Genomic DNA, 11,533 nt, shown 5'->3' with positions numbered 1-11,533 from the left:
ACCCCCCCGTGTGTGGTACCAGACCCCTGAGTTACCTGTGGTAGGCACGGTCATAAAGAACAAAACCAATCCCACCCATCAGATTAGCAATCCAATGTGTATTGAGGTAGTCCAAACCAGAGAGGTGTGGCAGTATCATCATGCCTGTGGATAGGATTTTCCAACTCCTCTTCCAACTGAAGCCCAGCACATAGCACACATATAGCTTCCACCAAAGGACAGAGCCCAGGTTGCTTCCCATCCACCACGTTTTTAGGTCAACAGAGTTGATTTGAGAAAGCTACAGCAACACTGAAACATTTTGAACCACATTTAAAACATCCCGACAGGTGCTGGTCCCTTAGGATCCACGTGGCCAAGGTCAGCAGGTCAGGGGTGGCCGTGTCACAGTGGGCAGCAGAGTCAGCACTGGTCGTGTCACCGTGGTGTCGGAGTGGGGTACAAAAGGGGCCGCAGGGCGGTGGGTCCTGCACCCTGGAGGAGTGTCCATAGGACAAAGGCAGGGATGAGCTCCCACATGGCTGTCGCCACCAAGGAGCAACCCGCCAGCATGAGGCGGACCAAGATGGACTTCTGGAACGGGATGGAGCACACCTTCATGATGCCCAGCATCACCAGCAAAGGTACAGGCATCCACAGGCACCGCAGGAGTGTGGTCATGACCAACAGTTGCAGCGTTGCGTGGGTGAGACTCAGCACTGCAGCCATCTCAGGGGCGTCAGCATGTGGGGCTGAGGACAGCAATGATACTTTACATCTGCCTATGCGCCGCAGCTCAGGGGGTGTTGGAGGGTTGAGAGCTGGCAGTCGCAGAGCGTGACCTGATTTTCCTTTGCTTTCCAGAGCGAACAGCCGTCTGGGACGCAGTGGCCGGCTATGTTCAAGAAGAGCTCTTGCTGCGCAAGGTGGGGCGACACCCACATCCTCCTAGTCAACCCAGAGGGGTGGGGAGTCCCCATGGGCCTGGGGCATGGCCTGCAGTTACTCTTGCCCTCCTCAGAAAGCAGGAAGCTCACCCCAAAAGTCCCCAACCCAATGGACAAAGAGGGCTCATGCAAGGGTGGTATCACCTCTGGTAGGTGGTAATGTACCACAGGGCTGATCCTGCTCGCTGGAAGCCCCCTGAATGCCCTCAGGCTGCTTCTGCCCTGACTCCAGCACTTATTTTTCGGAGGCGGAAGGAGAGGACTCGGCAGCTCCTCCTTAAAGCTCTCACCACTGCCTGGGCTCATGCCTCTGACCAGCAGGAGTGGGCAGGATCCAGCCTGAAGCACCATCCCTGGTCAGGGCTACCTCCAGCTCTTCCCTCCAGCCAGTCCTCACCCTTCTGCCCTTCCCTTCTCTTCCACTCGCAGGGGGTCCGAATTCCCACCCTTGGCTCCTTCGATGTTGTCCCCAAATGGATTCAGGTTGGGGACGAGGCCGTGATTATCCAGAGGCCCGTGTTTCGGTTGGCCAGGAACCTTGCAGGTGTCCACAACCTCAAGGACAACAAGGACTACCTGCCTGGTAAGACTGCCCATTAATCCCTGGCCGGCTGCATGGTCAAGGTGAAGGGGGGTATCGCGTCCCTTCCCGGGGTCTGAGACGCTTCTCTAAAGCCAACTGCCTCCTCTGCGGAGCAGGTCCGAAAATGGGGCCTTTCTGGGCAATGACTGCAATAAGCAGCCCTTGGGAAACGCCCGCAGAAGGGCCGCTGGGTGAGCGCCTCCATCCCTCTTGTGTGCTTTTCCAGGCAATAAGGAGCTGGAGCCCCTCAAATACGCCAAGGTGGCCGCAGCCGCCTCTGTGTCCCGACGGAAAGTGGAGGCCTGCATCCAAGGCACCATGTCCCTCCTCTCTCACTGCCTGGGGAAGGGGGAGAACGTCGCCCTTGTCCTGAGGGACATAGGCTTGCTTCTCATCGAAGGCATGAGAGTACAAATGAAATTTTTTTACAACTTCCTGGAGAGGATGTCTGGGAAGGAGAACTTGGAAAAAGCTGCTTTTGAGGTGAGTGTTTTGGCTTCTCCACGGCTCAGGCAGTCCCACAGCAGTGCTCCAGCACTGCTTGCATGTGGCCCGCCAGGACATAACCAGCCACCCAGGCCAGGCGAGAGCTACGGTCCTACCGACTCTCACTGCCTCGGGCTCCCCCAATATTGAGTGCCCCAGCCATGCTGAGGACGTCGTGCCATCTTCGTGCTCCTCCATTGCAGGTCCCCCAGCTGCTGGACATGGTGGTGTCCCAGGTGGTACCTGTGGCCTCACTGACATTTTCTGGCCGTGTCATCATCTTTCCTGAGTGAGTACATCTGCGGATGTTGCCTCTAGTTGCTCAGCTGTGGTTTGGTAGCATTTGCTCCATGTGACCACAGGTGTCCTGCCATGGGGGCACCAGGCAGTGACATGTCCCCAGCCCATAGTCATTCCTGTGAGGCAGATCCGATGGGAAAGATGGAGGACTTTTAGGCAACACTTTCTTCCCATCATGGCCTGGACTTCTTTGCAGGGTGACTCCCTTTCCCAGGACGGTCCTCGGGGATGGGGTGTAGTCAACTTGGGGAAAAAAAAAGGAGTTTTTGTGCAGTGCCAAAATCTGCTTGTGAGCAGGTGATCGTGGCAAGCGGCAAGGGCTGGTGGTGCTGTGGATCATGCTGGTGTCATCTCTGTCTGCAGGTTTGAACTGGAGTTTGTGCCCAAACCACCACCCAGGGCCCCTGTCAAGCACTTGAGAAAAGTCCCTGGTGAGGACAAGCGGAAGGAAGAAGAGGTTTTGCCAGCTCTCAGGCAGGGCAAAAAAGGTAAAGCTGCTCCTGGCGCCTTTCCATAGCATAGCCAACCAACTTCTGGGATATAGTGGGGAAAATCCTCCGGTGAGGATTGTCAAAGGACTCCGATTTGCGCCAAAGCTTCATGACAGCTCAGCACAGCCTTTTCTGCTCATGACTCATTGGCTTGCACAAAAAAAACCCCCAGGGAGGGATGTGCCCAAGGGAACAGTGGGAAGATGGCAAGCCAAGGCCCCCGGGAAATGACCCCTCTGCAAGGGTCCCTGTCCTGTCACCGGCACCACCCAGCTCCTCTTTCCCAAATCTGGTGCCGATAACACAGTCACAAAACCACGTTGACCGTGGAAATGAGGAGCTGGGCAAGAGCTGGTGTCAGGGTGGCTGCGAGGGGAGCAGAATGGCCCTCCCGGATGTTTTGGGAAGAGGCCTGAGCACCACTATGCGTCACCAGCGTCGGCAGTGTCCCAGCGATGCTCTTCTGACAAGGTCTCTCCTTCCCGGTCCCAGTGGGATTTGCTGAACTGCCCTTGCCTGCCTGTTCAAGCTCGACTCCTAATGAAGCCCCACAGCTCCGGGAAATGAAGGAGATGGAGAAGAGGAAGAAGTCTCGGGTCAGGTGAGTCTGGAGATTCAGGGCTGGCGTCTGCACAGGCTTGCTTTCTGACCCAGCAAGAGCCCATTCCCCAGCCCCAAACACTCGCCGTTCATCACTGCCCAGCAGTGGTGAAGGCAGCACCCAGAGGGGCAGGATGAGGCTGCCGGGAGCCCTCCATTGCACAGGCCTGGCTCCTCTCCTTCCATTCAGGAGAGCCCCAGCGTGGCCTCCTAAGCTGTGCATGGGGACAGCCGTGTGTCAGCCAAGGGTCCTAGCTCAGGGGGTTTCCTCTCCTGAGCTGAGGGCAGCCATGGGCTGAGCTGCCAGCAGCTGTGCAGACAAGTACATGGCTCATAGGGACAGGATGAGGCCCCAAACCCATCGTGTCCTCAGGCAGACCCCTCCCGTTGTGTCCTTTCAGGTGGCTGCCACTGATCCCAGGGGACTCCTCTGGAATAAAACAGCCTGTGACCAGCCAACCCAAGGGCAAATCCAAGCTCGAAGGCCAAGCGTCAAAGCAGAGTCGAGCGCAGGCAGCAAAACCTGGGAGGTGCAGAGGAGGAGGACAAGGAGAAAAGAAAGTTCCCGTTGGAAGCAAATTGCTGTCAATGAGCTCTGAGGCTGGGCTGCCTGAGGAGCCCACCTACAAGGTCTTCATTCCACAGCCACCAAGACCTGAGGCAGCACAATTACTAAAATCAAGGCCTGAGATGTTCTGGTCAGTGGTGAAAGAACCGCAGAAGACCGTATTAGCGGGATACAGCTTTGAGCCCTCCCTTTTGGTGCCACCAATGTACGAGGAGTCCAGGTCTACGCAATGCCACCCACTGAAGACCAGATCGGTGGTCTCCAGGATGGAGTGGCCTTGGCTGGAGTGATCAGGGCTTGGGGTGCCCGGAGCAGAGGGAGCACCACTGCGGTGGCAAAACAGGTACGTGATTCAGATCTGTGTCGTTCTTGGGTGCTACTTCCTTGTAGAAATGCCGAGTTAGAGAGACAGTGGGGACTCTTCAAAGAGCCCTTAGTTCTGATTGATGTTCCCACCTTGGGCTCTTCCATCACCAGGGGCGAGGTACTTCTTTTCCAATGTTGCCCTCTCTTCTGTAGCCTCAGAAAACACACAAGGCCGTGCTATTTGGCCATGTTTGGAAGGCCTAAGTAACCGCAAGGCTGCTCTGGGCTGGAGAGGGGACTGTTTCTTCCCAGCTTGTTGCTCCTTTAGATCCCCAGTGGGAAGAGAAAGGCTTTTTGGGTGGGTCTGGCCCGGTGCTTTGGGAGCAAAGTGCTGCTGCTGGAGAGGCTGCACGGAAAGGGTACATAGAGGGAGAGAAACAGGTGCCCTCCCCTCACTGTCCTGACCTGAAGCCATCCAAGGGGTCTGGGTGTGGGCAAAGAGCTCCCCAAAGCTGCAGTATTGTTTTAGAAGAGTCTCTCTTCTTTTGCAGAAACCCACCCATCTTCGGGACCCAAGGAGCTCGGGAAAGAGATGAATAAAAACACAAAGGAGACGTTGCAAAAGAGCATGGACTTTTTTAACTGTTTGCGGTCCTTTTTAACGGTCCTTCACCGGAAAAGGGGAGAGGGCTTTGACAGTTGGCCATGGCTCTGAGATCAGCCCAACATGGTGCTGGAAGCAGGGCCATCAGAGAGACCTTCCCTCAGGACCTTTTCCATCCGAGGGACCTTTTGCATGGCCGCTATGGACAGGAACCTGCTTTCTGGGGCAGGAGAGGGCAACCAGGCACTCGGAGCAATGTGGGGGACAACTGAACATCCCTGGAGGGGAAAGGAGAGGATGCGAGTGCAGCTGGGGAGGCATGGAGGGCACCTATGTGCAGGGGCAGTGGAGGCCAGCTGAGCTTTCACCCAGGAGCGTAAGGGACCAGGGAAGGAGAGATAGCAAGGCTGAGCCCAGCTCTGCTGGGCTGGATTTTCTACTTCCACTTGGGGTAGAGCCAGGGCTCTTTACTGTGCTCTTTCTCTCCCAGTTTATCCAATTTATAGCCAATTTAGATCTCTTACTTAGGAAATCCTCCGAGCAGGTCTGCCTTTTGGCCATCCTGTGGGCCACCCACACTGACAGAGAAGGTCCATCTCCAGTCCCAGCCCTATGGCACTCATGTAGCCTGCTGTTACCTGGCACTTTCCTCCTTGCCCAAACCCACCCTATTCAACCCAGGAACCCAACCCTCCTAACAGGAAGCTTCTGCTTAGGACCCCCTCCAGGATCTGGGGGCAGGGGCCACCCTGCTGCCGCCCTCAAAATTCAATCCCTGACCTTGAGCTAAGGTTGTTCTGAGGACACCGTCACGAGTGAGCGATGAGTGTCTGCAAAGCCCAAGGTCACTTTGTAGGGGCAGATCTTTCTGCACAGGTTTGCAAGAGATCTGAGGGTGCCAGGCTGGGAATTGGAACATCTTGTGGAAGTGCCAACATGGAGACATCTACCCAGAGCCAGGAGCTCAGTGCTGGGGTGAGGTGTGTCTCACCAGGGAGCCTGTAGTGTCATCCTTTCCAGCCGATCTTATCAAATCAGGTCTTTCTGCTGGGAATCACGGGATATCACGAAGTCATGGACTAAATCAGGTCAAAGGGGACATGGATTGCTCTCCAGCCCAACCCTGTGCTCAGAACAGGTCCCATCAGGCTGCTCCAGGACATGCCCAATTTAGGTATGAACACCATCAAAGTCTTGCCTCTCTGGCTGCAAGATCTGCGCCCACTTTGGGTGAAAAAGCCCTCCTTTCTAAAGCCCAAATCCCTCATTTTTTGACTCTCAACCCTCACGTTTAGGGCACAAAGCCTCATTTCTTAAAGTCCATTTTTCAGGACTGGAGGGATTTAAGAGACATGTAGAGGTGGCGCTTAGGGACATGGTGTAGTGATGGACTTGGTAGTGTTAGGTTAACGGTTGGACTCAATGATCTTAAAGGTCTTTTCCAACCTAAATGATTCTACGATTGTATGATTCTAAAATTGCCCCCAAGCAGCTTTGGCGCAAGCTGCACAAAGGGCACCAGCAGCCCAGCCCAGCCCTCCTCCCAGAGCCACCTCTGGCCAGCAAGAGCTCAGAGAGAGCTTCTAGAGACACGGACAGCTCTGCCGACTGGCCTGCCTGCCCACAGGTCTCAAGGAAGAGCTTTAATCCCTGTTCAGCTGTTGGGCTCGCCTTGGGAAAACAATACTCCTTTGGTGCCAAGAGGCAGAAAAGCCAAAGCCAGAATTCAAAGCACGTGTTGGACTTGCATATGTAATTTATGGGGTAGTTTTTCTCTGTAGGCGTGGAGTCACTTGGTGGAAACTGGTAACTGATGGGATTGGTAAGAGCGCAAGTGTTGTGCAGCCAGGGAGCCCCTGGCACTCGGTCTGGCCCCTTTTGGGCCATGAAGCCCTCCAAGGTGGGGCAGGCAAAGGCTGGGGCAAAGCAGGACCCCAGCTGGGCATGGGCGGGAGCATGGGCAGAATGACGTGCCCCATGGGGGCCAGGGGCACAAAGAGCTGCCCTGAGCAGGACAGGGACAAAATGCAGTCCCCCATACAGGGCAGGGGCAAAACTAGCCACCCCAGTTTGGGCAGGGGCATAAAAGAACAGCTGAGCAGGGCCGGAGTAAATCCAGGCACCCTGTGTGGGGAAGGGGCAAAATGAGCCTCCGCAAGCGGAAGAGAGGAAAAACTCAGCTGTCCCAAGAGGGACATGCTGAAAGCAAGCCACCCGAGCAAGGCTGTGGCCAAACTGGATGCCTCAAGCAAAACATCAAAAGAGAAGAGCCTCCCCGAGTGGAGCAGGGGCAAAACTACCTGCCCTGAGCTGATCATGAGTACAAGTAACTGCCCCAAGCAGGACTGGGGAACACCAGATTACACGAGTGGGGCAAGGGCCAAAGCGGCCAATTCAACTGTGGCAGGAATAACAACCAGCTACCTCGCTGGGGCAGGAGCAATACTCACTGCCCTCCGAGCAGACCAAGGAATTAAACCTGATGCTAAAAAGCCACCCACAGACATTTTTCACAGCTCCAGGGTGAGAGAGCAGCTGGGTGGGGGCCTGGCAGCCAGCCAAGGCCAACCCAGCGCAGTCGCTGAAGGTGTTTCTTTGGTAGCGCTAGTTCAGAGTCAGCCTGTGGCTGTATCTTGAGGGGGCAGAAAAAATTCATTGGAAATGAACCTGTAAGAGCCCAGGTGCTTTGCTCCACGAGTCTCACAGACACGGTTCCTGTACCTGGGAAGAGTGGAAAAGAAACCCTCAGCAACCCAAATGTGCCAGCCAAAGCTGTGAACACGCACGCTTACAGCCCGGGGCAGGTTTTGATTCATCCAGTTGGTGCGGCTCAGGGAAGAGGTGGGAGCTCTGCCGGCGGATGAACAGCCCTTCAGCAGCAGCACGTGGGGAAGCCCAGCAGCTGCCGGCTGCGGCAGGAGCCCAGGCTGTGTCAGCTGCGTGGTTGTCTGGCTCAAGGGGACACGTCCCCCTGCGGCCCCGTGTCACAAAGGGGCAGTGATGCGGCACCCGCCCGGCGCTTGTGAGCTCAGCTGGCCAGGGCTTGGGATCCTGAAGAGCGGGCCAGCGAAAGCTAGTTGGGCTGAGCTGGCCTTCGGGATAACTCAGCTCCTTCCTTTGCTACTTGCGTGCCTACTTTTTTCCAGCCATTGCTGCTTTACTGCCCACTTCTCCTCAACTTCCATCCTCTTTCAAAGGTAACTGTGATTTGACTTTCAGGACAGCTCATAGAGGAGGTAGATACGGGATAAAGTATAGGCTGGTCTGTAGCTTCCAAGCTCCAGGCTGAGCTATTACACCTTTAGAGGCTGGCCAAATATGGGCTATGGGTAGAGTTCCTATTTGTTTAATTCTTATTTCTTTGCCATGTGCTAGGACAGGTAAGTAGAGGGGTGGCAGTGTTGTCTGAGGCGTTGGGCCCAGTCTAGAATGACAAGAAGCCCACCCTGACTGATGAGGTAGGAAGGGAGACAGAAAAGGAGCACGGCAAAGGCAGCCGTTAAAGCAGCGGCCGAAAGCCGGTCACTCCTGCGTACAAGGTGGGCCAGCGTGTGCTGGAGAGCCAGAGGGCTCTGCTGCTAACGCTAGCCACAGGTAAGCAGCAGGTCCTCTTCAGAGAAGGTGACAAGCAATGCAGTGTTTCAAAAGGGCCTTGGTAATTGCTGTCAGTTGACAGCAGACAGAGTCCTGTGACAGGGACACTAGGGCCATCAGCCTGCAGCTCTGCAGCAGTTACAGCTGCCACTGAAACACTTTGGATGGCGGATGCTGCTCTGTGAGTTGCCTTTGGGGTCTTTTTTAATCATTTTGTTGAGCTACAATTCTTTCTTTGCAATCAGGTGACGGGATTGGCGCTGATCTCTTTCTGGAGCGTGTCCTGACATCCTTTGTCAAGCAAAGCTTTCCCCTCTGTTCCGGAGAGGAGCCATGGCTGCAATGGGGAACGACTCCTGTGAGTAACGGCTTCAGCAGCAGGCCTGGACTTTGTGACCCCCCAAAGGCAACGGAGGTGGCTGGTGCTCCACCCCTGAATGTTGATGTGCTCACAACCTAGCATCAATTCTGGGGCGTTTCCTGGTAGCGGCCACGCTGACCCAGGTGTTCTCAATTAGACACAGGAAAACACATTTTGTCACTCCTCTGACACTATGTACAAGACTTGGAAAGGTGACATTGCTCGTAGCAAGATCTGACATCAGGAGGGTTACCTTCTGTGCTAGCTACTTGCTTGTTTTTGTCAAGTTACAATGAGGAAAAGGGAAGACTTGACTTGATCATCCCATTCAAGACTCTAGAGGGAAAGGAAGGTAGCCCGAGGCACAGAAATCAGAGTGTGGGTTTGCTGGGCTTTTGGCAAAGTAAGCAGGGGAACAGACTCTTTTCCAAAACTGTTTCTTGACCAGTAAATGTCAACGGCAGTGTCAGGCTTCCCCCAATGTTTCTGTGTTGGAGGTTAGAGCTGGTTGTCCAGGGTGCTCCTGGACAGAGCTCAACTTTTAAATATGCTTTCATGCAACAATATCGTCTCACCTCTTTTCAAATGTCATTTCCCTGCAGTCATTGTCGAGGGAATGGCTCCGCCACAAAGGATCCTCTTTCCCCCGGAGAAGATTTGCATGGACTGGCAGCAAAGACAGAGAGCGGGAGCGGGACTCTACAACCTGGGCAATACGTGCTTCCTCAACTCCGTCCTGCAGTGCCTGACGTACACCCCCCCTCTGGCCAACTACCTGCTCTCGCGTGAGCACAGCCAGTCGTGTGAGTACTTTTGGGAACATCTCCTTGTAAATCTGTTGGGCACTTCCCAAGGGTTCCCAGCATCTGGAATTTGATTTAGGAGAAAAGTGGCCCTTCTTTGTCAACCCCCCGAGCGGGTGTTCTTTGAACACTCAAGCCTAGAAGCCGCTTGTCGAATCTAGGGCTGTTCATCTTCAGAAAGGCACCTCTTTCTAGCCCCGGGTCTCGGTCCCTGTTGCTGCAAATTAAACTCTCTTTGCTTATTGCACAGACAACTTTTGTCAGTTTAGCATCCCTGCGAAGAAAGTTTTCTAGGCACTAACATGTCCTGGGCTTGTTGGGAAATTGGCACCTTGGGAGAAGTGGAGTAGAGACTGTTCTTATACCTTCAAGATCTCCATTAGGTTTCCCAGTGCTATGGAGATTTTGCTAAGCTGAGGAGCTTGCTTCCTTCCCTCCCTCCCTGTTCAGGTCGTCAGCAAGGCTTCTGCATGATGTGCATAATGGAAGCGCACGTTAACAAGGTCCTGCGTGCCTCAGTGAGGGTCATCCAGCCTAGCGCTGTCATCACTGTCCTCACACGTAAGTCATTTCAGGTGCTTTGACAGGTTTGCTTCCCTTCTTGTAGGAGAGAACCACTAACTTCTTCTCTCTTAGGCATAGGAGAACATTTCCGGCTTGGCATGCAGGAAGACGCCCACGAGTTCCTGCGCTATACTGTCGATGCCATGCAGAGAGCTTGTCTGAGCAGAAGCAGCGAGTAAGCGCAAGCAAATGACCTTTTCAATGTTCCCGAGCCCTTTGGACTCCTTGATGTACTGCCATCAAGGCAAACCTACGCCCAGGGCTTTCAGACAAAGCAAAACTCTTGGAGGAGATAACTCTCTGCCTCACCATTTCTTTCCAGCTTGGACATCTCTTCTCAAGCAACTACCATCGTCCATCAAATCTTTGGGGGCTTTCTGAGATCCAGAGGTACTTTTCCACAACTACTGCTCTCCTTGGAATTGTCTGTGCCCTTCCGTCTGCCCGTGACAAACAGCTGATCGGGTGCCTGGCGTAGGAGGCACAGTCAGTCGACTTCCCTTATCGCTGAGCATTTTCATTTGCCTTCCAGTCACATGCTTGAGCTGCAAAGCCATTTCCGATTCCTACGAGGCCTTCCTGGATGTCCCTTTGCATATAAAAGTAAGAGGGTTTATAATTGCGCGTCAAGACATCCCAAGGCCCCTGTAGCTTTCCAGAATCCATGCGGCTGACTTAAAAACGTAGACTGGGAACACAAGAGAGCTTGGTGGTGGGTGGGAAGTGGAGTGGGCTGTGTCCTTCTGGGGAGGCCATGGCAGTGGTCTCCCTGCAGGTGCTGCCTTTAAGCTGGAAAAGTATGAATTATCCTCTCTGCACCCTTGGCCTACTCTCTTCCTGCTTCCTTTTGCCCTCCCTCAACACCCGTCTGGCTTCCAGGCTGATGGGCTGTGGTGTTTTCATTGTTGATGCCCTGCACCCCTTGGGTAGCTGAACTGGGTGGTGCCACAGAGAGGTAGCTCTTGATAGCCCCGGGAATCCCTGGGAACGGAGGGAAATGTTCAGCGTCATACCCTCTTTCTGCCTCCTTCTGGACACTGCTTGCGGGTTCACAGTGGGTCTCCTCAGCCTCAGCTACCTGGGTCTTCCTGTCAACTCCTAGGAAGTGTTTGGGAGAGGGCGTTTCCCCAGCTCAGTGCTCTCCTTTCTCACTCCTCCAGGCAGCCTCATCTGTCACCGCAGCTCTGCAGGACTTTGTGAAACCCGAGCGGCTGGATGGCGAAAACTGCTTTAAATGTAGCAAGTAAGACGATTACTAACGACATATTAATACTAGATCCTGCGTGAAGGTGCTGCCTGTCAGGGAGCATAAGTCATCTTTTCACGTAGGTTTAATGAAGGCTAACG

The 11,533-nt window shown here is 54.4% G+C and overlaps 1 protein-coding gene across 1 annotated transcript; it reads left to right on the top strand.

The window, feature by feature from the left end:
- Nucleotides 1-505: 505 nt before the first annotated feature.
- LOC142403704 (uncharacterized) lies at nt 506-4,244 on the top strand. The gene is made up of 8 exons (XM_075489918.1): nt 506-623; nt 844-905; nt 1,356-1,509; nt 1,736-1,992; nt 2,199-2,284; nt 2,659-2,783; nt 3,279-3,387; nt 3,788-4,244. Exons 1-8 carry the CDS (start codon nt 506-508, stop codon nt 4,242-4,244), a joined length of 1,368 nt encoding a protein of 455 aa, XP_075346033.1.
- The last annotated feature ends 7,289 nt before the right edge of the window (nt 4,245-11,533 follow it).

This window comes from Mycteria americana, unplaced genomic scaffold (genome assembly GCF_035582795.1).
Source record: "Mycteria americana isolate JAX WOST 10 ecotype Jacksonville Zoo and Gardens unplaced genomic scaffold, USCA_MyAme_1.0 Scaffold_42, whole genome shotgun sequence".
NCBI lineage: Eukaryota > Metazoa > Chordata > Aves > Ciconiiformes > Ciconiidae > Mycteria > Mycteria americana.
Note: the sequence above shows the minus strand (reverse complement) of the source record. Positions and strands in the feature narration are given on the sequence as shown.